At 53.6% G+C, this 24,792-nt stretch overlaps 3 protein-coding genes across 8 annotated transcripts in view; 2 read left to right on the forward strand and 1 right to left on the reverse strand.

Moving 5' to 3' along the window:
* The window catches only part of MGRN1 (mahogunin ring finger 1), a 53,302-nt gene extending 52,310 nt beyond the window's left edge, over window positions 1–992 (forward strand). For 5 of the 6 annotated variants that reach the window (XM_064726077.1, XM_064726079.1, XM_064726076.1 and 2 more), the window contains one exon: window positions 353–992. In XM_064726077.1, the coding sequence (XP_064582147.1) occupies window positions 353–465 (113 nt within the window). In that variant the 3' untranslated portion in view covers window positions 466–992. The remainder of the gene's footprint in view (window positions 1–352) is intronic. The other variant, XR_010442035.1, reaches the window with a different exon arrangement.
* A 396-nt stretch (window positions 993–1,388) lies between these two features.
* On the forward strand, window positions 1,389–4,217 carry NUDT16L1 (nudix hydrolase 16 like 1). The gene is made up of 3 exons (XM_064726082.1): window positions 1,389–1,658; window positions 2,065–2,325; window positions 3,253–4,217. Exons 1-3 carry the CDS (start codon window positions 1,434–1,436, stop codon window positions 3,652–3,654), a joined length of 888 nt encoding a protein of 295 aa, XP_064582152.1. The 5' UTR covers window positions 1,389–1,433; the 3' UTR covers window positions 3,655–4,217.
* Window positions 4,218–4,718: 501 nt separating this feature from the next.
* NAA60 (N-alpha-acetyltransferase 60, NatF catalytic subunit) lies at window positions 4,719–24,556 on the reverse strand. The gene is made up of 7 exons (XM_064726083.1): window positions 24,399–24,556; window positions 13,187–13,302; window positions 11,493–11,622; window positions 10,288–10,384; window positions 7,955–8,189; window positions 7,063–7,246; window positions 4,719–6,698 (listed from the first exon to the last, which is right to left on the reverse strand). Exons 2-6 carry the CDS (start codon window positions 13,294–13,296, stop codon window positions 7,090–7,092), a joined length of 729 nt encoding a protein of 242 aa, XP_064582153.1. The 5' UTR covers window positions 13,297–13,302; window positions 24,399–24,556; the 3' UTR covers window positions 4,719–6,698; window positions 7,063–7,089.
* Between the last annotated feature and the right edge of the window lie 236 nt (window positions 24,557–24,792).

The following is a 24,792-nucleotide window of genomic DNA, read 5'->3' on the forward strand; positions in this document are numbered from 1 at the left end:
AACCAGCCAGACTGCACTGCTGCCTCTGCCCTCGCTGCCTTCCCATTCCTGGCACAGCATTCCTGCTGCCCCTGAGTGCCAGGACACCAGGCTGGGCAGCAGAAACCCCTCTCTGCTGGTTTGTGCTGAGCGAGGGCTCTGCTGCCTCCTGGGCACCACCACCATCCAGGCCATGCCGGCTTCTCCCAGGCTGTGGCAGTGTCCTGTGTCCCACCCGTGACACTCAGCCTGTAGCTGAGGGGATGAGCGGCTGGCTCCAGCCCCATCTCCCGTGCTCAGTGCAGGGTGGGAGGGATGGCAGAGCCCCGCCAGGGCTCCCATTGCCGGCACTGAACCCCCTGTCCTCACCCAGGCTCGTCCGACTTCACCAAGACGCTCCCCGTCCGCAGCACCGGCAGCCCCACGCAGCCCCTTCTCTTCGAGCAGACCCGTCTGCACCTGGAGGACGAGCAGAGCCTTTCGTGAGCGGGCCGGGCCCTGCCCCGGGTGCCGCCGGGCCCACCGGGCGCTCCGGGACCCGCGCGGGGTGTCCGTGGCACGGACGCGCGTTCGGCACAGCCTGTGCATGTTTGCTGGCGGTGGGTAGGGGCTGCTGTCGTGTTTGTCCGTGGGAGGTGTCTGTGGGGCCGGGGCGGGGTTTGGGGTCCGAGTCGCGGATGAAGGACACTACGATGTATATTTTGTACTTACCGAGCACAGCCCTTTGCTGTCACTGCCCTGTACATAGCTGTGGCCCTCCCCGCCTTGCCGGGCCGCAGGGCTCCGCGGCACCGGGGGAGCGCGGGGTCAGCCCCGGCCCGGCCCGAGGCAGTCACGGGGGAACGGGGGGGTCAGTCCCGGCCCGGCCCGTTCGGGGTGACCCCCGCGCCCCCCGTTCCCGCAGAGCCCGGCGCTGCCCACGCCGTGTGCCTTGTTCTGCTTCTGCGGAGGGTCCCGGGGCGCGTCCCCCCCCCTCCCCGTCTATGTTTGTAGTAATAAACCCGTGGAGCAGCCACGTGAGTCCGTGTCCACCGGGGGCACCGGGGGCTCGGGCTGGGGGCGGGGCTAATGGGCGGGGCGGGGCTTGGCACGGAGGGGCGTGGCCAAGGCACAGCAGGAGGGCTCGTTCGTTCCTGCTCCCGCCTCCTTCCCGGCATGCCCTTCGGCGCCCCTCCTTTCCCCTCCGCTCGCTGCGATTGGCTGCGTGCGCCGCCAGCCCCCGCGCGCGGCGCTGCCCTAATAAGGCGAGCGGCGCGCGCAGCCTGCCCGCCCCTCATTGACCGCCCGCCGCCTGCCCCGCCTCTGGCGCGCGCGGCGATTGGCGGACGCCCCCGAGAGCCCATTGGCTCTGCGGCGCGCGGCGCGCTCCCATTGGCCGAGGCGAGCGGCGGTCCCGCCCCCGCGGCGTCGTGGGCGCGGCGCGTGCGCGGAGCGGGCGGCGGTGGCGCGAGGCGATGGCGGCCGTGGGGACGATGGCGGCCATGGGCCCGCTGCCCGCCATGGGCGCACTGCCGCCCCTGCCCACTCTCGGCGTGCCCGGCGTGCCCGAGCTCAAACCGCTGACGCGCTACGACGCGATGCGGCTCGGCCCGGGCTGGAGCCACTCGTGCCACGCCATGCTGTACGCGCCCAACCCGGGCATGCTGTTCGGCCGCATCCCGCTGCGCTACGCCGTGCTGGTGAGGGGGGGGGTGAGGCCGCGCCGGGCCGGGCCGGGGCCGGGAGCAGGGCGGCGGCGGGCGGGCCCTCGGGATGGGTCGGGGCTCACGGGGCTGGGTCGGGCCGCGGGCTCCGGGGGCGGCGGGCTGAGGGGCGGTGGCTCCGCGGTAGTTCCCGTTCAGGGCGGTAGAATCAGGCTGGGCCCGAGCCCGGGGGGGAGCCCCCGGGCCCGCGGGCTTGTGCGGCCGGGGCGCGGAGCCCCAACGGCCGGGCCGCTGTCGGTGAATGGTCCTGGATGCGCCGGAGCCGGCAGTGCCGCGACGCCTCCCGCGCTCCTCCGGCTCCTCCGGAGGCCCCCGTGACGCCCCCTCGGCCCCCGCCGGGGGCCGCGCCGTGCCCCGTTAACACCCTGCGCCTCTATTGCAGATGCAGATGCGATTTGACGGTCTGCTGGGCTTTCCCGGGGGCTTCGTGGATCGCCGTTACTGGTCCCTGGAGGACGGTCTGAATCGGGTGCTGGGCTTGGGTTTAGGCTGTGTGCGCCTGACGGAAGCTGACTATCTGTGCTCGCACCTGACAGAGGGGCCACATCGCGTGGTGGCACACTTCTACGCCAGGCAGCTCACCCTGGAGGAGCTGCACACCATCGAGATCAGCGCGGTGCATTCCCGAGACCACGGGATGGAGGTGGGACACCCGGGAGGGGAGTGCGAGCTCTCACTTAGCCCAGGGAAGGCGCCGCTTCCCTCCTGGGCCTGCCGGGCTGCCCTGGCCAGCCCGGCCGGGGAATGCACCGCAGGTAGAGCTGCCGGCGGCAGGTGCCCGCACCGCCCGTGGCATCGGCGTTAGGGACCGTGGCCGGGGTCTGCCGCAGGCTCCAGAGCGTAGCGAGCTTGAGCTCCAGCTTTTCCCGGTGTCCACCCACGCAGGGATGAGCCCCGTGTTACCGCTCGGCCTCAGGATGTGGGCGAGGGCCGTTTGCAGCTGGGGGGATCTGCCCCTGCCCCGGGCTGAGTGCCCCGGACTGGACCGTGACCTCGGTTGGTGATGTCGCTGTGACCCGAGTTCCTCCCCTGCGGGGGCGCCTTCCTGCTCGCGGGCAGCCAGGTCCGGCTGGTGGCCGGGGCAGAGCGGGAGAGCCAGGGCCTCCCCCCGCGCCCCCGCGGCGCTCGGTGGGTGTCGGCAGCCGGGCGAGCTGCAGAGGCAGCGGGCTCTGGGTTGTGGCTTGGTAGAGGGGCACTCGTGGGTCAGCCGTGGTGTCCCCACCACGCAGGGCACGGCTGGAGGGGCAAGTGGGACTGCCCGTAGTGGCCTGGGGCAGCGGGATCCCTGCAAAGGGGCAGCAGGGGGAGCAGAGCCAGGGCTGGGCTGAGGGGCTGGGCAGCGAGAGCAGGGCCCGGGGGGTTTGGGAAAGGGCAGTGAAGGGGCACAGGGGGCTGAGGGAAGCAAGGGCAGGGCTGGTGTGGGAGGGAGGGCAGGACATGGCACAGGGGCAGGGCGAGCCTGGGCCGAGGGCTGGCGGGCACTGGGTGCGGGTGTGGGGCAGAGGGGGTGCGGGGCAGGGGGGGCTGGTGCTGCTGTGGCCCCTGCTGAGCTGTGCCCGTGCTGTTGCAGGTGATGGGCATGGTCCGTGTGCCCCTCTACACCCAGAAGGATCGCATGGGCGGGCTGCCCAACTTCCTGGCCAACTCCTTCGTAGGAACGGCCAAGTTCCAGCTCCTGTTTGCCCTGAAGATCCTGAACATGGTGCCGGAGGAGAAGCTGGCCGAGGCCGTGGCTGCCACGCAGAGGTCGAAGAAGGGGGCGATCGACCACGGCGGAGGGGCTGCGGGACACCACCACCACAAGGCGGGCAACGAGCTGGCTAGAGCGGGCAATGAGCTGGGAGAGAGGGCAGAGCACCCAGGCCTGCTGCACGGGGGGGCTGAGCAGCACCTGGTGGGGCTGGAGGGCGATGCCGAGGCGCTGGAGCAGGTGGGGCTGGGCGCTGACGAGCAGGGCGAGGGCATGGAGTGACGGCGCCGCCTTGGCGCTCCGTTAAAAGGGGGTGAGCTGAGAGACTTCTAACTTTGCAACCCGTGGCTGGCTGCAGTGCTGCCCACGAGATCCCACTGCCCAGCCGGGAGGGGTTGGGTTTGTCTAAAGCAGGGAAAAGCGATTTTATTTTTATGGCCATTAAACTCTTAGCGAGCTTCCCAGATCAACCTGCACAGCCCCTGCAGAGAGAGTTCATGTGCTTACGTGAGAGCGCCAGAGCCTTAGAATAATGCTTTGATTTCAGGGACACACTGCTGCTGTCAGGTCCCCCTTTCATTTGTAAGGAACAAAACATCCAATTTTTTAAATGCCCCGTCTTGACTCGGACGTGGCTGTGTTGGCACTGGGCACAGCTGAGGCCTGGGGCTTCTGGTCAAGCACCTCTGCCCATGTCAGTGGCCAGGCTCCCGCTTGGGGTGCTGGCACAACGGGGCAGCCGTGCCATGAATTCCCTCTGGGGCGTTAGGGATGCTCATGTGGGTCCCTACCTGGAGATCTGTGGGAGCAGGAAAGTGGAATAAATGGCTTTGCTGAAAGTTTAATACTTGGGATCATTCTTGGGGGCTGGAGCAGAGCCCGTGGTGCCCCAGAGCTGGGGAGGTGCAGAGTGGGGAGCACAGAGGGCACAGGTGAGGGGCTGCAGCTGGGGCTGGCCCAGGGGCTGCACCACTACAGCCCTGGGGGGTTTGGGTTGCTCCAGAAGGGTTTGTGCTCCCCAGGGCTCCAGGCAGGGCTGGGAGCAGCTTGTCCCAGGTGCAGGAGCACCTGCCCAGCACAGGCTGTGCCTGAGGGGGCTCTGTCCTGCTGGAGTGGGCACAGCCAGCGAGGGGCCCAGTGCTGCAGCTGCACAGGGCTACAAGGCAAACCCACCCACGCTGCAGGCTCAGCCCTGCTGGAGCTGCTGCCCCTTCCCTGTCCCCCCTCCTCTCCCTGCAGCTCCCCCAGGATCCCCCAGCCCCACAGCAAAGGGTCTGTGCTCACCCTGCCCTGGGGCAGAGCACGAGCAGCTGGCCTGAGACAGAGGCTCTGCAGGGACAGACAACTCAAAAAAGAGGTTTGGTTTAATTGGAGATGTTTAGAGAGTTCTTCAATAAATAATGGGCTAAGGGGGGGACAGGGCTGACTCCTCAGGACAGGGTGGTAGGAGGACACACAGACCAGTCACAGCTCCCTTGGGACGTGCTCGAGTAGTGGAGTTGGGTTGTGTGAGGGGCAGGGGAGGAACTGGGGACACAGACACACATCAGCCCCAGGCAGTCAGGAGAGAACAGCTTCATTCTGGCCCACAGAAAGCAAGTGCTGAGAAAAAACGGGCTTGGGCTGCTAAAGAAACTCTAAACCAACAGATGTGATAAGGAAAAGTGGATAAGCAAAAATACCCCAAACTGGTAACAAGTGAGGCTGGAAGGGTGTCAGGGGCCCTGAGGAGGCACTGGGGCTGGGAGGAGCTGCCTGCCCAGTGCCACTGGCACTGCTGAACTAGAGGGGAGCCAGGGATGACATGGGATGGAAGAGGCCTGCTACGAGGGCAGCCCTGGCACCCTGGGGCTTGAGGGTCTCACAGGCTGGGCTTTCCATCACTGCCCTGTTTGACTCCTCATAAACACCCCTTTACCTTGTCTTTGAGCCCCAGAAGGAGCAGCACCTCCCAGAAGAGCCCGGTGCTGCTCCCAGACACCAAATGTGCCAGCTGCTCTCCAGCCTGGCACCACTCACAGCAGCTCATCTGCATCCTTTTATTAGTGAGACAGTGAGCTCCCACCCCGGGGCTGGGCACTGACAGCGCTTCCTGTGCCCACCCAGGCTGCAAGGTGCTTGTTGGCTCTTCTAAGGCCCAGCCTGAGCCATGTGTCACCCCCAGGGCTCCTCAGCCCCTGGCACAGCTGGCAGTGCCAGCCCATCCAGGCCCTGCTCTGGCACGGATCCCTCTGCTCCAGTCCCAGTTAAAAATGAGGGTGGAATCAGGAACACGGTGCTGAGCAGAGAAAGAGCCTTGGCCAGGGAAGGGGGATTTGCCATGGGGATACAGCAGGGCCCTGGCCTGGCTGCACATGAGCCACTCAGTGCAGCCAGAGGCTCCTGGACAGGACAGGGTCACTGAGAGCCTGCCCAGCACAGCCCAGGGCAGGACACTGAACAGCTGGGGCACCTTCCTCAGCAAGGGAAAGCTGCTGGGAGCTGTGCACACATCCCATCCCATCCCTCCAGATCCTGCAAAGTCCAGCCTGGTGCCAAGGAAGGGAGAAGGGCTCTGGACCAGACTCTACACTCCCAGCTCCCCTCCCCTGCTACATTCCATCCTGGACAAAGGCAGAAAGATCTATACAGTATAATACATATATATTTCACTATGAAATAGCAATTTCATTCCCTGCCTTCTACTTTATGCATCCTGAATTATATGCTTCTTTTTACATCACTCCAGAGGGCTGGTGGGGCTGGGTGGGTTCTCATGCGAGGCAGTTGCTCTCCCTGGCAGTTCCCACAGGATGCACCAGCAGCTGATGTGGCAGGACCTAAACATGATTCCCATCCCTCCCTTGCCCTGCCCCAGCTGCAAGGGCAGCCTCTGGGCAGCTGGGCTCTCCCAGTCCATTTCAGTGGTTCCTCAGTGCAGACCCATGAACCCCCTTCAGCTGCTCTGAGCAGCTGTGGATGGAGTGGGAGCAGCAGCTGAACCCCACCCCGACATCGATCGCGGGTATGGGAGGAGCAGACCGAGGGGAGAGGCGGGGACAGTGCAGCATGCACACCCAGTGGTGACACCCGGGCACACCGAGTGTGACACCAGGGCACACCCAGTGGTGACACCCAGAGCACACCCAGTGGTGACACCAGGGGCCCGCCGGCCCGGCCTGCCCCGCCCACGTGGGGAGCCGGGGCTGCAGCCCCAAGGGTGAAGTTCTACCAAAGGTCAGGCCCTGAGGAACAGGGAGTCCCGTCCGGGGGCTGGGTCACCGGCCAAGAGCTGTCATCACTGGAACCAGTGCAGAGCCGGGTGTCAGGTGGAAGGAGAAACAATCCTGTGGAAAGAAAAGAGGGCAGATGTTTTAGGGAAACACTTTGGGAAGGTGTGCTGGGGAGCCACTGTCCTGGAAATACCAGACACTGGCAGCACTGGGGCTTCCAGTCACTGTGCTGGGACTCTGTGGGTCCTGCACGCTGGGAAAGGGAAAGGGACAGCAGGTTCCACCTGCTGCTGGGTTTGGGCTCCACTAAACAAGGTCAGAATTTTATATCCCTTTAAATGAAACCTGCAGGAGTTCAGCTGCTGGCTGAGCTGGAGCACAGCCATGCCCAGACCCCTCCCACAGCAGCAATGAGCTCACCCCAGGACCTGTCCCAGCAGGGACAGTGGCAGGGACAGGAGCTGTCCCCAGCACCCACCTGCGCTCCCCGTGCGCCCCCAGTCTGTCACATTGTCCGGCTGTACTCGATGCTGCTCTTGGCAGAAATGCCAGACCAGGGCAGGAGGCTGCACAGGAGGCTCTGGGCCTGTCTGTAGATCCTCTGGGGGATGGAGCACGGGCTCAGGCTGGCCAGTGTGGAGCCAATGTGCTGTAGGTAGTCAGTGGCCACCAGTTAAGGACAGCAACACTTACACTGTAACTCAGATCAATCTCTCCTGGAGCTGCCCTGCCTGCAGGGACCCCACACAGTGGAAGCTGCTCAGCTCAGTCAGGTCTGCTCCTGCAATCACTGCCTCCACCTTTCTACCAAAAGCAGCTCTGCCCTGTAAAGGATGGCACTTTGGGAATGGCAGCTCCAGCTTGTAGGAAATACCTCCTCTCAGCAGCTCCCTTTGCACTCCACAGAAGATCCTGTGAGGAGAGCAATCCATCCCCCTGCCCAGCGAGCTTGGAACTGACCAGCTGCACACAGGAAGGATCAAGTTTCTTCTCCATGATCCGTTGACCTGAAACAAATCCCCTAAGTCAGTGTGGGAGCAGCCTGCTGAGATCCTGGCCAGCCCAGGCTCACAGGGGATCCCAGGTCACAGGAAACAGGACCAAAGATTCCTCTGCCCTGTTCATGGCTAAATCCTGCACATCCTACAAACCAAAGCACACCCAGAACTTTGGCCTAACACCAGCACTTGCTCTCACTGGCATCCAGCTTGCTCCAACCATCCTACATCAAATAACTCTAACATCTCCTTCCTTCCACCTGCAGACTAAACCCACGTCTGAGCAGGTTTCAGTTCCCACATCTACCCACACTCTGCTGTTAACCCAAAGCAGGGTCTGGCCTCTCTCAGCAGCCTGCAGGGAAAGGATATAAGATTGTCCAGGGTGGGTGCCCACCATTGATGTACAGGACGTAGGTGAAGCCATCTTTGAGGACCCCTCGGATGGAGTAGTAATAGGGCAGGTAGTGGTGCTGCTTAAAGTCTCTGTTCTCATAGAAGTTTATTGCTGTGTTGTTGGTGGTGAGCACGTGCAGGTAGATGGCTTTGCAGTGGTCCTGGGCAGTGGTGGAGATGTGATCCTTCAGGCTCTCAAGCAAGAGGGAACCTGTTGAAGGGAAGGCAGCAGGATCACAGTGTGTGTGCAGCCCCAGCCCTGCTGCATCAGGGATTGCTAATCAGGGACAGCTCCAACACCTGGAGACCCCAAACCCCACCCAGTTCTCACAGGACCCTCTACATGGTTTTCATACATGGTCTCACCTATGAGCATGGCTTCAAAACACAGAGATTTTAAAGACACAAACCTCTGACTCAAAAGCCACAGGGATGAGGCAGAACTTTGTCAATGCTGCTCATCCCCAGCAGAGAACTCCTGGCTTTGGGGAAGGTCAGTGACTCATTTTCAATGGTATCAGTTCCACCCCATACATGTATTTATTTTAAAGCCATTTGATACAGCAGAGTCAAAACAGGACTTCACAAGCAGGTTATTGTATTGTGTCTGCTGAGCTTGAATCAAAATCTAAGAAATGCTGGGGTTTTAAGATACCTCCTAAGGGGGAGTGGAGACAGCCTCATCCAACATGGATTTGCTGCAGCCAGCAGGAAAAACCAGAGGAGGGCACAGAGGATACTCCAGCCCCAAGAGACACAACCTGGGGTTCACCCACACCACCTCAACACGGCATGAAGGACCCAGCAGAACCTGCATGGGAGCTTCTTCCAGCAGGTGTGGTAACACCAGGCTGAACACTCAGCCTGACTAACACACAGGGGAGATGGCTGCTGCTGTTCCACAGTCCCCAGGGCCTGCAGGACTCCCTGGAGCACCCACAGGACTTCAGACAGAAGTCAACAGCACTGACTTCACGTTCTCTTGATACTTAGTGAGACTCTGTATCAGCCAAGACCAAAAAAAACCACTGAGACATCAACAACAGAGCAGTTCAATTTGGTTATGAGCTATTCCAATCTTCTACCTCACAGAAATCCAGCTGTCCTGTGGTTTAAGAACAGCAGAGAACTAAAAACCAAACTCTTTTACAAAAATCAGAGCAAATCTGAGCTTTAGTGCTCGGAAGCATGGCTGGAGTGAAAAGCCTCCTGCATGAAAGGCTACAGCTTCAAACACCACTGGGAAAACTCAAGAGAAAGGTCTCAGAAAAAGCAGCAGCAGCTTTTTATAGGTTGTGTTGCTACAGGTGCAAGCTCAAAGTTTTTGAGAGAGCACAGCAACATGCTGTGCAGATGGAATGGATACAGGAAATACTGACTCTGAAAGGAGAAAATTCCAGCAAGATAGAACTGGGGGGAAAAATAGGATTTGGATATTAGGAGGAGACTGAAAACCACCATAATTTTACAGAAAGACCTCTTTATCAGCTTCTGTGATCATTCTGTGCTACCACTTTCTTCTTTGTACTGGAAAATTGTCTCCAGTGGCATTTTAATGCTTTCACCAATGACTCTGTGGTAATTTCTTTATGTATCCTCTAAGTTTATACCTCTCAAACTTGTCTGGGGGAGAAGGGAGGACTTGGAGGTGCTGAGTTATACCATGTGCACTGCCAAACCTGGCCCATTCCCTTCTGCAGGTCACAGATCCACATCCTGCCTGAAATGGCACCACAGGGGCAGCACTTGGTGAAGAACACAACTGCTCTAAACAGAGGAAAACCTTTCAGACTCCAGGATTTCAAATGGCTGCAGGAAAGCTGCATGTGGCAGCAGACATTCAGAGCTGACTTGTACATGTCAGATCTAATCAGGCACAAGTTACACTATTTTCCAGTTCCCTTTGTGGTTTTCTCACAGTTTGTTCTATCTGTTGAAGATGAAAGATTAAAAGCAGCTCTTTTCTGCCTCAGGGATCAGACTGCCGAGACCCAGAATGAAAATAATTTCAAACCCTGCTTCTGGGTGAAGTTCTGACACTTTCAGACACTCTCAGCAGCACCAGTGTGAGTTTTTGGTGTGCTCAGCTGGCCCCTGGCAACAGGACTGACAAAGGCCTGTGCTCTGTGGAAATATTTGCACATTGTGTTGTGTCCACACCAGTAAAAAGCTCCCAGTGCACCTGCACTGCCCCACCTGCTGGTACCAGCCACAGGTAACCCTTTCCCAATCCCTCAGGGACACTGCAGGGGGGTGCTGGAGCTCCTTCTGGCAAATGCACCAAGAGCTGGCACTGAGCAGCATCTTACCTATTCCATGTTTTCTGAACTCCTTCACCACTCCAAGGCTTAGGATGTAAGCAACTTGAGTGTCCACAGGAAAATTGGAAGCTAGGATATCTCCATCCTGCATAGAGATAGCACAGGTTTTTTAATAGGGTACCTGGGGAGGCACAGGAGAAAGCAAGAACCCTGCACTGGAACACCTGAAAACAAGGCTGAAGCAGGAAACTTCTCTTAACTGAACAGTGTTAGCTGAAGGTTTTGGGATGGAAGTTAAAATATCCAAGCATGGGGCATTTCCTATTTTCACACCATCCTCCCAGAGGCAGAACACAAACCATGCTTGGGTTTAGGGACAGAACATGTTTGCTGCCTTTACCACAAGGACTCAAAGTGCCAGCTCTGGAGCCACCCAGCAGGGTTTAGATCAACCCAGCAAGTCCTTGTGGGCTGCAAGCTGCACCTGAGCTGTGGCAGCTGGGGAGGACAAGGAGCACATTCCACAGCCCCAACTGCCCAGAGCAGTGCCTGAATAAACCCTTGGCTTTCAGCTGGTCTGGAACAGGAGCCTTTTGCAGAAGTTGCTGAAGATGCAGCTTCTGACTGTGATGAGCTTTGAGATGAAGCCAGGGAGCTGAGGTGAAGAGACCCATGTGCTGCTCTGTGCATGCTGGGTTATTGTTTAACCACATCACTGAGTTACATCCAGGAGTTAGGCACTCCCTGCACTGCCCCTGCTGTTTTTTAGTGCTCTTCTCCCATGCTGTCTTCACTGACCATCTCTTCTTTCCCTCTCTCCTGCCCTCCCAGCCCTGTTATCCCTGAAGCCCAAGCTCTCTGCAGACAGGTTAGCTCCCCTCAGGGCTAGGGACAGGGACTGTGCAAAGGGAGGAGTTTCTGCAGGAAGTCACCAGAGTGACTCACCCATGACAGCTAAGGAAGCTCTTATGAAAAAAAGAGTTTTGTGCTCCCCCATCTACAGCAGCCATGGCCAGGGATTATCCTGCAGGATCTGATCCCTCAGCTCTCCAGAGGCCCCAGCAGGAAGAGCCTCTGTGGTACCACACAGCCCCTCAACTCTGCTCCATTAGCTGGAAACCAGCGTGTGCTTCACTGCTGACATGAACTCAGACCAGGTGTCTGAACAGGAAAACCCCACCCCAAGCAGATCCATCCCCTTTCCCCAGGGCAGGGGTGGGCTCTGTGCTGCTGGAGCCCAGGGTGTCACACACCTCTTTGTGCACCTTGGTCCTGCTCTTGATCTCTGCCACGATCATCCCCACGATGGAGCCTCTGTAGGTGGCTGCGAGGGAAAAGAACTTCTTGTTGGAAGTGATGTCTCGGTACCATGAGTCAGGGTACCTGGAAGGAACCACAAACACCAAAGTCTGGGCATGCAGAGCCCATGGGAACAGGCACTGCAACCCCTTTAGGGGGTTCTTTCATGTAATGGCCTCCTGCCTTGCTAAGAGAATCACATTTTCATCTTACAGCCTTTGCCCAGAGCTTTCACATCCATCTTTAGCAAGTTATTTTTAAATGCAAGATCCATCTGCCCTCATCTAAGAGTGTAAGGATCTCATTAATTTGATACACAAGTAAAAAAAATGCTGCATATTGATAGGAAAAAAAAATCATCACACCACCAGCCTCCAGTTCTCCTCCTCCTTCTGCAGCAACTAAAGGAAACTACTGTATGTTCATTTATTTCCAAATGAGAGTTCAGCATGTCTTGCCTTTAAAAGAAATCTACAAACTCATAATATTATGAATGCTTTTGCTGATTTGTTACATTTTATTCAATCTTAATTATAATCTGCTAGAACTCTCTATGAAGCTAAAGTTAAAAATCCATGAAGTCTAGAGCTGTATGGATTAGGCCAGAAATGTGTCGGTGTCCCCCAGAAAAGCTCCTGTGCTTGTGCAGCCACGGGCATTGACCCAATGTGGGTGTGGGGAGCTCCCTGGGGCAGGCTGAGATCAGCAGCATGGGAGGAGCAGGGCTCAGCTCCCCAGGACCAGCTCAGCTCTGAGGGTGCTGCCCCAGCCCCAGGATCCAGGACACAAATTCCTTCCACAAGCACAGGGAGCCTTCTTCCTGCAGGTGTTGCCCTTCCCCTCCTCACTCAGCCTTTCTCAAGAGGCTGATCCATCCCTTCAATGACAGAGCCCATTCTCCTGCCCAAATGTGCACACTGGAAGATTCTGATGACGCCAGTACAGGCAGCAAAGGACCTTTGGACCAAAGGACCCATGTTGGGCACCAATACATGTATTTGTTTTGGTTTAGGGTAAATTTTGGAGAGAATTTTTAAAGGGTTTTTTTTTTGTAGGAAAGTAGATTTAATTGTTTGGTTTTTTTAATTGGTTTGGAAGAAAATATTATTTTGGAGAAAAGTGGAAAAATCATTTTATTGATTAGAAATTTAATGTAATATTTAATATTTACATTAAATAGCAATATTTAACTTTAAATATTAATTAAATATTTATATCTATTATATTAAATTTAATGTACATTTAATATAATTAATAATTTATAAAGAAATTTATTAAATAATAAAAATTAATATTAAATAATAAAATTTTTTGTTGTTTTAAAAGAGATTATAAATTTAGAAAGTTTTTTTGGGGGTTGTAATTTGGTTTATTTATTTTTTTATTAGTTTTTTTGGTGTTGAAAATGTTGTGGTTTAGGTTTGGTTTGGTGGGTTACAGGTGTGAGTTGCTGGTGGTTTTTTGGGTGTTTAGTTTAGAGTAGGTTTAAAGAGAAGGGGAAAAAAATAGTTTAAGGAATTTTTTTGTTTTAGTTATTTAACCCCAGTGCACAGAAGATTCCCACCCTGCTGCTGCCCTGAGGCTGCACAGAGCTGGAGCAGTGCAGGGTCACCCCTGTGTCCCCTCTGCCCCCAGAGCAGACACGTACTCGATTGGGAACCAATCTCCACAGAGCTGCTTCACCGTGTCTATGTCATCGTGGCACAGCAGGCGCAGGGTCACATCCGTCAGGGCGCTCGGCGGCACCTCCTCTGTCATTCACGCCTGCGGGGAGGAAACAGGGACAGCTGGGACACGGGGAGGGCCGGGACACACACGGGGAGGGCCGGGACACACACAGGGACAGCTGGGACACAGCACCTCCAGGGGCAGCATCACCAGGGACTGATCCACAGCACCCTCAGGGATTGATCCCACAGCACCAACAGGGGCTGAACCACCAGGGATTGATCCCACAGCACCCCCAGGGATTGATCCCACAGCACCCCCAGGGATTGATCCCACAGCTCCCCCAGGGATTGATCCCACAGCTCCACCAGGGATTGATCCCACAGCTCCACCAGGGACTGATCCCACAGCACCACCAGGGACTGATCCCACAGCACCACCAGGGATTGATCCCACAGCACCACCAGGGATTGATCCCACAGCTCCCCCAGGGACTGATCCCACAGCACCACCAGGGACTGATCCCACAGCTCCCCCAGGGACTGATCCCACAGCACCACCAGGGATTGATCCCACAGCTCCCCCAGGGATTGATCCCACAGCACCACCAGGGATTGATCCCACAGCTCCACCAGGGATTGATCCCACAGCACCTCCAGGGCCTGATCCCACAGCACCACCTGCGGCTCTCCTGGAGAAATAGATTTCCCAGGAAACTGAGTTTTCAGGGGAGATGAAGCAAAACACAGAAATATTGACCTCAAAGCTGTGTAAAAGTGGCAAGCCCAGCTCCCAGCTGAGCCTGAGCATCCCTCCAGCCCCAGATCCAGGCATGTCCTGAGCCCCGGGAGCACAGGCTGGTGGCTCTGTGTGTGAGGAGCACGTGGCCACAGCCCTTCCAAAAAGAGCATTAAATGAGCCAACAGCCTGCCAAGTGTACCTTATGTTGCATGGAGCTCTTCAAATGTCCGTGCAGCACCAACAGTTTGTTAAAACAAACCTGAACAAACAGCTTAAAAAGGAAGCACTGCTAGGGGAACGTTAGAAAGTCCTCTTGCACAACCTGCCATCTCCAGTGAGCACATATACAGAGGATTCCAACTCTAAAATGTTCATTTTGTTTAACCTATGCTGGTGAAATGAGATCTAGTTTCACTTCCCCTCATTCTGAGTGCCACAGCTCCTCCCAGCCCAGATACAGAAATCCCAGGACACCTTTTCTCCACAGCCCTGCCCGATGTGCTGAGCACAAACACAACACTGGCTGCAATGTCTTCAGCCTTTCTTAACAAGCACCAGAGGGAAAGAAGCAAGTGATAGCTAAAGTGGTTGTAAAAGCATTTGCAGCACTGAGGGATGAGTTGAGAACACATTTTAGGCATGGCAAAGCCCCACATGAGACAGACAAGGTGAGGGGAAACAGGAGGAGTCGTTTCCTTCGTCTTTCTCACCCCAACCCTCCCTGGTAAAAGAACCAGACCACGATGCAAATTAAAAAACCCAAAGCCATCGCCCTTAACAAAAATAAATCACTTAAAATTTTTAGTTTCTTTTCCCAATTTTAAGGCTCTCAAGTCTTGGTTTCAAAGTGCCAAGTTATAAGGGAAAAGTTGCAGAGCAGTGTCTGTCTATGCCCTCCTGTGAAAAGGGATGCTCAGCTCTCCAGTGCTCTCGATTTACAGCTCAGAACTCAAGGAGGAACAGATTTAAACACACTCCCCTTTGGACTGCAAGTGCCATTTGAGCAGCTTCTACACAAATATTGTAACTGGCAAAGTTACAACTGCCACTTTGGGCAATTTTAGGTTGCCAAACTTACAATTTAGCAATTAATTATAAAGTTACTAAACTCACTTGGACAATCTCTCAAGCACATGGTGAGATTCCCTGGGTGTCCTGTGCAGGGCCAGGACTCAGTGATCCTGATGGGTCCCTTCCCCTCAGCATATTCTGTGATTCTACTCTGGCAGTTACAGTCACTGTACAGAAATGGATCCCTTGTTGCTCTCCAAAGAATTCCTTAAAAAGCATCACAGCTATTTCCCAGCCTGTTTACTGAGCAGCCCACAGCATTCACAGCCAGCCCAGGTGCCAGTTTCACAACAACTTCAGCCCCTACAAAACCTGCACTCCTTCCTTGCTGCCTTCACAACTTTCACACTCCCAGAACAGGCTCAAGCCCTCAGAGCCAGACTTGCAATCTGTACCCTGTCCCAGTGGTGCACACACCCCCACCCCAGCCTCTGGTGGCCTTTAAAAGCCTCAGCTTCACCCCATGGGACCCTGAAGGAAGAAGGACAAACATTTGCTGGCTGAGGCTCATCTGACCCCCACCACTGGGTCTGGATGCTGTGGACCCCAGTCCCAGCCCTGCTGAGCCATTTCAGAGCTGGGACACCACAGGGTTGTTTTCTTTGCAAAGTTTCAATGCTCCTGTAAGGGATCACCCCTTCTCAGCATTAATAAATCAGAGAGAAATAAAACCACCATGCCAGAGCCACGGTTTTGCTAATGAGTAGAAAAGGCAGAGCAGCACAGGACACATTCCTGTGAGGATTAGTCCATGTGTATTTAACACCATGTTCTCAAAGAGCTGGGCAAGCATTACACATTATCCTGGAGCTGAAGCCAGCCTCCATCAAGTAATCCATGGCTGTTTTGTTGAACAGGATAATCCCCCTCCCCTCAAATTCCCACTCCCACGGCTGGTTGTGTTTGCAGGGACTCATCCAGATGCTCCAGCACATTTAAAGGACATTTGGGACACCCATCTGGCACTGTGTCCTGCCCTGGGGTTGAGGAGAGCAGAGCTGTGTCCCTTCCTCCTGGCCTGGTGTCACTGCTGCTGGAGGAGCTGTGGGAAGTGGCTGCTGTGACCAAGAGAGAAGAAATTCCAGGGAAATCAATTCCCTTCATAGCCAGGTGACAGCCTCTGGGTCTGCTGGATTCCTGGAAAAAGCCCCAGGAGCAGGTCCTGGCCCTGGGCACAGCCTGTGGCAACGTGTCACTATAGGACATGAAAGAACACAAGCTCACCACCGTTCTCAAGGTGAAAGAAAAAAGAGAGGTTTATTTTCTGACTCCAATATTTATAGTTTTCCAAAAGTGACAGCGGATTGGAAGGTGACAGTGCCACCTCTCCAATGACACTGGACAAACCAACAGTCCATCAACTCTCTCCTCCTCCATAAAAGAATGCAAAACAATGAGTTATTTACAGAAAGTGTGTGAGAAAGTTCACTACAAGAATGTCAACATCAGAAAGCTTAGAAAATCTTAAAAAACCAGGGTGACAGCAACGCTGCCCTCAGCACAGCCAAACTCCTGAACTCAAGTCTCAACCAACACAGTGACCCAAGGGCACCTTCAGAGTCAGCTTAAGAGGACAAAATACACGTTTGAAAGCACAGAATAAAACAAAACCAGTACCAGTGTAAAACAAAACCCTGAAGTGAAAAGGGCCTTTAGGGGTTTAGGGGCAGCAACACCAACAACACAAATTCTGACCTTGGGACAAAGGGTGGCTCCTGTGCAGCCAAATGCAGGCTCCAGGGGCAGGGGGTTAATTCAAGGCGTCCATGGCCACTTGGGAAAGCCAAAGTGAAGTTATCTCATTTCTTTTAATATCTCTTAATATCTTTTTCTCAGGTGTCAGCCTTAGGTTCACATGCTGGCCACAGTCTGGGAGGACATGGCCAATGTCACCCACTGTCCCCTCCTGGGGGCACAGTGACCTCACCTCATGTCCAAGCAGGAAGCACTGGTTCAGGAGGATTAGAAAATGAGCCAACATTTCATATTTTATTGAACATTTCATGCTTACAAAGGGATAGTGCAGATAAACACTTGGGAAAGCTCTGAGGACAGCCTCTTACAAAATACTGCAGTCAGGAGCAAGCAGAACTAGAAACTGAGCATTAATTCCCTTTCTTACCTAAAACCTGCAGATATTAATGCATAACAAATTCATTTCAAAAATACAGGAAAGCATAAAAGTTGTAAGCATTTTGACTCGTTTGTTGCCTTGCTCTATTGAAACAAATCTAGCAAAATGTTTTGGCCTCAAGTGTATTGGGTAGCTCAGAGAACCTGGGAAATTCTTATGACAAATATTTAGCAGTAATGGAAGCTGGGTGAAAAGAAATAGTAAATGCATGACCAAATAAGCCAAGCTGACACATAATTTTCACTCCCTCTTAGAGCTCCTGAATTAAAAAAAAAATCATAATAATAAAATGTACATAAGATCACACTTCTAGAGAGACAGGCAGCCACACAGAACCAGCACAGTGTTCACTGAAGGATAAAGCCTGATGCTTTGGCAGACAGCTGCTTAAATGTGTTTGAAAATCCCTTCAGCACTTCCATACCTACAAAAACCTGGCCAAGTGGTTCTACAAGTTGAGATTTCCCTTGTTTAGCACTGTTAGACATGTTTTATCAATGTTTCTGCCTTGTGTGTCCTGCAGAAATGAGTTGGATTTCACCAGTGAACAAGATACTGCTTTCATTAATTTTTATTTTGACTTCAGCTTCCAAGCAGATAAACTCATGAAATTCCCACATAAAATTTTTATCATCTAGCAACATAATATCACTGAATTTCCTAGCAGAATAAAAGCCAGGTAATCTTGGTTTGACTAAAATCAAATAAATAGTAACTAGGATTGTTTACAACTCTTTAATTCCCAGTTGTTTAATTGTTTAATTCCCAGTTAGGGATGTATTGACTTTAAATTTAGCATTCACACAAAAACCAAAGTGAAGGAATCTTCTTCACTTGCAGAAACAAAGCTGGATTGAAGTCCATCAATACCTTTTACTTTACTTAAAAGCTAATTGAGATCAATTCGTCCTACAGGAAGCAGCAGAGCTGCAGGGAAGAATAAAGAGGAGGCCTGGCAGGCTGTGGGTGTTTACAAATGGCTGCCATAATTCAGGGTGCCAATAATTGTCCCCAAGGCACCCCCAGCCAGCACCCCCAACATTAAACAGTGCAGATCCTCAGGATGAAGATTTTCACCCTCAGGAATTCAAAGCATTCACTCTGAGCACACTCTTGCTGGATTATTAAGGATTATCTGCTATCCTTGCACAGAAGGAAAAGATTAAGTTTCTGCAGTGGCTCCCAAGGACACCCCACGAAGGGGCTGTGCCAGAGGAGGGGCAGTGACACCAAACAACCCACGGGCACAGGGAGGGCTGGCCTGTCCTGGCAGCACTGCAGGGCATGCAGGGCATGTCACAGGGCCTCTGTTTCACCTTACAGACATTCCCTGCACACAGGGACAGAGGGGGATTCCCTGTGCCCTCACAGCAGAGGGGCTGCTGCAGGGTCACCACCAAATCCTTGTCTGCAGCTCCAGTCACCATCTGGACAGGCCTCACATCCCAGTAACACAACATTGCCAGGAAAGAAAAATTAATCACATTTGACATCCTCAGTCACTTGTACGTAAATAGGATCAAACAAAGCCCTGAGAGAATCTAAAAGCTACCAAAATGCAGGATTGTAGCTGTGACTGAGCACCACAGCACCCAAACCAGGCCCAACCTGCTGTTATCTCCCAGAACACAAGCAGGAATTTTCACAGCTCTAAGTCTCTCTACCTTGTGCTGTCTGGCACTGGGGATTTGATTTACATGAAACCATTCAGTCTGAAGCAGTTTAATTCCACAAAGCAGTAGAGATTTCCCTGCTGCATTTCATTTTCAGCTTACTGTGTTTTTAGGTTACTGGTCTCACAGGGAATGTTCCACACAGACACCTCTGTCACCAAGCTCCTTTCATTTAATACAATGGAAGTACAACTGCATTTCAAAACATCCTGGATTCATCACCAAGAATCTCAAAGAGGCACTTCCAGGACTTAGAGCAACATTATCCAAGCAACAGGAGCCAAATTTTTAAAGAAATTTAAATACTTGGCTTGACAGCTTCTCAGTACTACTTCAAGTACAGTCATGGAATAAAGAAATGTAGGTTGGAAAGACCCTTTGGGGTTTAACCCAACTTAGATCAGGTTGCTCAGACCCACATAATGTCAGTGAGGAGCAAATCTCTCCACCCTGCCTGCAATCAGAGCAGTCCCTTTGGATCTAAAGGCACAGCTGGAAGCTGGGCTATCAAATGTGCTGCCTGCACCAACACCCCCAGCCCTGCCAGTGTGCAATGGAAACCCACCTGCCAGGGCATTTGGGACACTCTGCCAACCATGGAATGCTCCTGCTCCTTCCAGGAGTGCCCATGGGTTCATGTGGGACAGGCAGCACAAACCCCACAGGGCAGAGCTCCCTCATCCCCACCTTGTTAACAAAACCCATGGTCACACACTGAGCACTGATTGCTTCACTCCATCCCACAGCAGTGCTGCCCTGCACTGCCAGCACTTCATTCCCTGCTCTGGAGTGAGTGAGGTTCTTAATGAGAAATCTGGGACAAAATTCTGTGCTTGGTCTGACAAACACACACACAGAACTGTGGGGGAAGCAGGCTCTGATTATGGCACTTCACAACAGCCAGAACACATTTTGATCCCTGTTTCTCTGCCTTTTCCAGCAGAATCAAAAGCACTGAGCCTCAAAGCCCCTCATGGACCCCAGGTCACTCAGGGGTGTGCAGCAGCTCAATATTGGAGCTCCTCAGTATTTAAATTTCTTCCTGTGCAGGAAACTGCCCTGGCACATGGGGAACACAGCAGGTTAATGCAGCCCTGCCATGGGGATCCCATCTGCCCCAAAGCACATCCCAAGCACTCATGGGACTCCCTTGGGGACATCACTCTGGAGAAAGGAGTTTGTCACTGCCCAGTGAATCCACCCAGGGCAGTGTGCTTGAACAGCACCCCACAGTGGAGGCAGGAAACACCCAGTGAGCTCAGGGTGTTGTGAGGAAAGCTGAACTCTCCTCAGCCCCAGGGAGGCTGCAGGGTAACCTTGGGCTGAGAGGAGACATCTGCACCAGTGAACTGTCAGGTGCCCTGAGCCAATTAATAAAGAATAAAATCTCCTGAGAGAGCCAGACCAGCATGGCAGGAGCATACACAGAGCTGAGCCCAAAGTGTAACAACTGGACAGATAAAAAAAGTCAATTTTGTAGGAAGCAAAGCAGGCTTCAACCTGTGCACTCCTTCCTGAGCACACAGAGACCAGGAACAGGCACCTGGATTTGGATCCATCCCTGTGCTCAGCTTCTGCTGTGATTTCAGACTCCCACCTAACACCAAACACAGCTGGATTTTACACCCTCCTCGTGTGGAACAGCTCCAAGAGCTTGGCCAGAGCACCTTGAACTGGCAGCCAGGAAGGCAGCACTGTCACACAGGCTGGGAAAACCCTCCTGGCAATCAGCCCTCCTCCTAAAGACTCACCCCACATAGCTCAGAGTATTTTTCCTCACCTCTGAAACGCTGAAAACACCATTCTAAAACCGGATTTGTGCCTTGTTTAGAGCTCCACACAATTTTCCACCCTGCCCTCATGGAGGTGTGCACAGCACAGCACTGAAAGCCTCCAAGCCCAACACCCAGAATCACTGCCATTAACACTCTGGCCTCCTGCCATGAAGGATCAGGATTTGAAACACTCCCCAAAAGGAAATTAAAAGGTGAGAAGGCAAAATGCACTCCTACCTGTGCAGCAAGCAGTGGTTATTTATTAGAAATAAAGAACACTTACTGTTAGTGAAAATCCTGTTATACCCCTGATCTTCTGCACACTCAGAGCTGGACTTGTCAGACTTCCAGAAATCATGAATGTTTGTATGTGGGTCACTTTCTGAGCTGTTCTTTCACCTCACAGCTCTGGAAACATGACTGGAGCTGTGGATTTCACAGGAGCCAGTCTCCAAAGGAAGTGTCTCCAAAGCTCACTGCACAGGGCCTGCTTTCCTGCTGCCCCAGATCCAGCAATTCCTCTGGGGAATGGCAAACAAGAATCTCTAAGAGGGTTTTGCTGTTAAATCTTTTCATGTTAAGAAGAGGAAGAGAAAATCTGCTTTGAGACAGTGGGGAGTTCAAACCCAGGGGTCACAAAAGAGGCACAGTGGCAACAAGCTTGGCTGGAGGGGAGATTTAACACACAGCAATGTTCCTCTTCCTCCAGAAAACCAACAAAAAATCCCCAAACAATCCATCACACCTGCAGGCCTGCTGGCCTTTCTGAGTTAGAATAAAAACCACACAGAAAATGTGTGCAGTGACTGAGAAACAGCCAGAAATGCAGCCTGCAAAGCCCTGGGGAGGGGAATGTGAGGCTGCCTCCATTTCCTGCACACTGTCCCCAATATGGAGCAGCCCTGACAGAACCCAAACCCTCCACCCTCACAGGGGACACCAGCACAGCTGCCCAGAGCTTACTGCAAACAAGGGGCTTTCAGATAAAACACATTTTGGAAAAGCTTGAAAAGAACATTCCTTCCTCAGCTGTCACACAAGTGCCCCAAAGTTAACAGATTTCCAAGATTCTGACTTTAAAATTTGAGCTCAAATGGCTTCCTTTCCTTTTCCCTCTTTCCTTTTTCCTTTCCTTTTTCCTCTTTCCTCTCTCCTTTCCTTTTTCCTCTTTCCTCTCTCCTTTCCTTTTTACCCTTTCCCCTTTCTTTTCCTTTCTCCTTTCCTTTTTCCAAGCATGACACTCTCAGGTTCAACTCAACAACTCCACTGCTGCTGTTTCAACCTCATAACATTTAAAATGGATTCTGGCACAGCTGCCTGCTCTGACAGCCACAGCAATAAGCTGAGAAGCAGAAATTAAAAACTTTATTAAAAGCTGATGTTGGAAAACTGAGCAGCTCCTGTTCCTACCTCTCTGCAGGGAGGGAAGTGGGTGGGGGACAGAGTGAAATCTGAAGCTCAAAAAGATTTTTTGCAAGACTTTTTGAAGTTTTTTTTTTGCAAAGTCTTTTTGAAGCCCCCAGACAGGTCAGACCCAGGGAGGGAGGAGTGATCCCACTCTGAGTTTTGGGTTTGGGCAGCATTTGGCTGTAGGAAGGTGCAGATCTGAGGCAGATTTTTCTGCTGTCACCCTGAGCAGGAATTGGCTCTGAGCAGGTCAGAGCAGGGAATCCCTGCCCTGGGAGCAGCAGCAGGGCAGAGCTGCAGCATTTCTGAGTCAGCCCTGCCAGGAGGTGCCTGAGTTTGCAGCAGGAGCTCCTCAGGCATTCCCTGGCACCTGAGTCAGGCTCAGCCTCCCCTGGATCCCCTGGGAGTGCCTGGGCTGGGGCAGGAAATGACAGAATGGCTTTGGTGGCAGCACCAGCTCTCATCAGCTGCAGGCTGAGCCCAGGCTGACTCACAGAGCACTCTGGCCCAACCCCTGCACCCAGAACAGCCCCAAAATCCCTCCACCAGGAGGAAAACCCATCCCCAAACAAAGATCATCCTTACTGGGAAATAAATAACACCAGAAAAGACAGAAGCAGCAGACTTGGATAATAAAAATAAATGTAGATGCTCTGTTAAAAGCTAAAGAGCATTTTGTGAATCCCACAAAGTTTCATCACACCTAACCCCAGTGTGGACAGCAGGAGTCAGGATGGGTGACACTGCTTGGGGAAAAGAAGTGAAAATTAAAAATGCCACAGGTTTCAGAGGCACTCCCAGCACAGCCACCTCCCAACGAGTCAGACATTTGCTCTATCAAACAATCTGCTGAGAGAACAGCAGCAGCTTCAAAGAGAAAACAAAATTGTCTCAGCAGCACTGAAATGGTTCTTCCTTTGCCACCAGGTGTGGGAACACTAATTGGAGCAGTTTATATCATGTAAAAGAATTACTTTGCAGTAATTTTTTAGCAACAGAAAACTTTCTGCTTTAAAAGCCTGGTCCCTGTCAGGGCTGCTGAGGGGGGTGAGGCTGCTCAGCTTTATCAGATTTATCTTATAAATGCTCAGCTTTATCTGGTAAATGAGCTCACATGTTAATTATTACACTCTGGGACACACCCAGCAGTGGGTTTGGGGTTTTCTTTTGGTTTGTTTTCTTTTTCACCTCACTTGGATAATCTGGAAGCACACCAAGCTCTAGTGCTCCCAAAATGCTCCTGAGGATACTAACCTGGACTAGGGGGAGTCTGTGGCAGATTAAAAGAAATTAATTACAAGAATTAATTAGATTAAAATAATTTAAGATGAATCTACAGTGAAAAGAGAGTCCATAGTCCATTCAGCAGGTTCATAACAGCTCAATGGGAGAGGAGAGGAACAGAAATGCAAAAGTGGCTGAGGATCCTTTGGGACAGAGCACAGACCTCCAGGATGGTAAAATCTAAAATATTGGCAGGTGCAGAAAGCTCCCACAATGCCAAAAGCCAAGTGAAACTGTAGGCTGGTAGATAAAAAAAAGAATGGAGCTTGAAGGAATGCAAAATCTGCGTTGAGCACTGCAAGGGGGAAAAGCATCCGCGCTCACAGTGAGAACATCAGCAAAGGAGGACACTGGGAATTATCAGAACAAACAGAGAGGGGAACAGGACCCATCTCAAAGAGTCTGGCCTGAGGTAGGTGCAGGTATTTGCTGCCTCTGTGGCTGTGAATTAAACACCAGAGGGGAAGGAAAGGTGGCCAAGGGTCGGGAGCTCAGCACGATCACCCAGAACGGGCGGGAGCTGCTGGAGCACCACAGAATCGGGATAAAGCAACGGGCACGGGGCAGGCCGAGCTCAGACTCGGTATCACCGGTACCACAATTAAACATTCACACAGCGGGATACAGAAATAAACATTCATACAGCGGGACACAGAAATAAACATTCACACAGCGGGATACAGAAATAAACATTCATACAGCGGGACACAGAAATACTCAGATGCCGGAGAACAAGAGTGGATTGTTCATGGCTCCTTTTAGCTCCTGCCTGGACACAGCAATGCCGGGGGGCTCCACACACACCCAACAAACCAACCGGAGCAAGGCCGGGAGCTCCGTTCCGCCGCGGGGAGCACCGGGCCCGGCCGTACGGGGCACCCGGCCGAGAAGGATGGGCATGGAGACGGACAGGCGGCAGCAATGGCACCAACTCTCCGTCACCGGCACGAACCGGAGCGCATCCCCAGCGCCCCGCACCCGACGGGCGGGGGGGCCGGGTTGCCATGGCGACTGCGCCGGGCCCAGCCCGTCCCGGGAGAAATGGCCATGACAACGCCAGCCCCCTTCCCCAGCACAGAGACGCCCCCTAAACCTTTCCCGGCTCACCTGGGAGGGGCGGCGGACGCGCCCTCAGCACATCCCGGGCGGCGGAACCGGACGGAGAGCGGCGGGCACGGACACCGGCGGCACTTCCTCAACCGGGCACCGCGCAGTAACGCGCCTCCCCATTGGCTGGCTGCGGGACGCGTGACCGCGGGTACTGCGCATGCGCATGGAGGCGCTCAGGTCTCCTGAGGCCACGTGGGCGGCGCCGAGCGGGGAACGGGGTCGGGAATTAAGGGAGGGAAATTAAAGGAGCGTCCTCAAAATCCCCTCAAGGACCCCCAAAATCCAGCCCGGGATCCCCAAAATCCCCTCAGAGGCACCTAAAATTCGCTCAGAACCCCGAAAATCAACCCCGGGACCCACAAAATCCCCCTCGGGACCCCCCAGAATGCCC

The sequence above is a fragment of the Zonotrichia leucophrys genome, chromosome 14 (assembly GCF_028769735.1).
Source record: "Zonotrichia leucophrys gambelii isolate GWCS_2022_RI chromosome 14, RI_Zleu_2.0, whole genome shotgun sequence".
NCBI lineage: Eukaryota > Metazoa > Chordata > Aves > Passeriformes > Passerellidae > Zonotrichia > Zonotrichia leucophrys.

Excerpts from the sequence above, each read along its gene's own strand:
- NAA60 (XM_064726083.1), bottom strand. The coding sequence starts at position 13,296 with ATGACAGAGGAGGTGCCGCCGAGCGCCCTGACGGATGTGACCCTGCGC. Across the intron at positions 10,385-11,492 it reads GGACCAAGGTGCACAAAGAG|GATGGAGATATCCTAGCTTC; the intron begins GTGTGTGACACC and ends ATCTCTATGCAG. Across the intron at positions 8,190-10,287 it reads GTTCAGAAAACATGGAATAG|GTTCCCTCTTGCTTGAGAGC; the intron begins GTAAGATGCTGC and ends TCCCTTCAACAG.
- NUDT16L1 (XM_064726082.1), top strand. The coding sequence starts at position 1,434 with ATGGCGGCCGTGGGGACGATGGCGGCCATGGGCCCGCTGCCCGCCATG. Across the intron at positions 1,659-2,064 it reads CGCTGCGCTACGCCGTGCTG|ATGCAGATGCGATTTGACGG; the intron begins GTGAGGGGGGGG and ends CCTCTATTGCAG. Across the intron at positions 2,326-3,252 it reads CCCGAGACCACGGGATGGAG|GTGATGGGCATGGTCCGTGT; the intron begins GTGGGACACCCG and ends GTGCTGTTGCAG.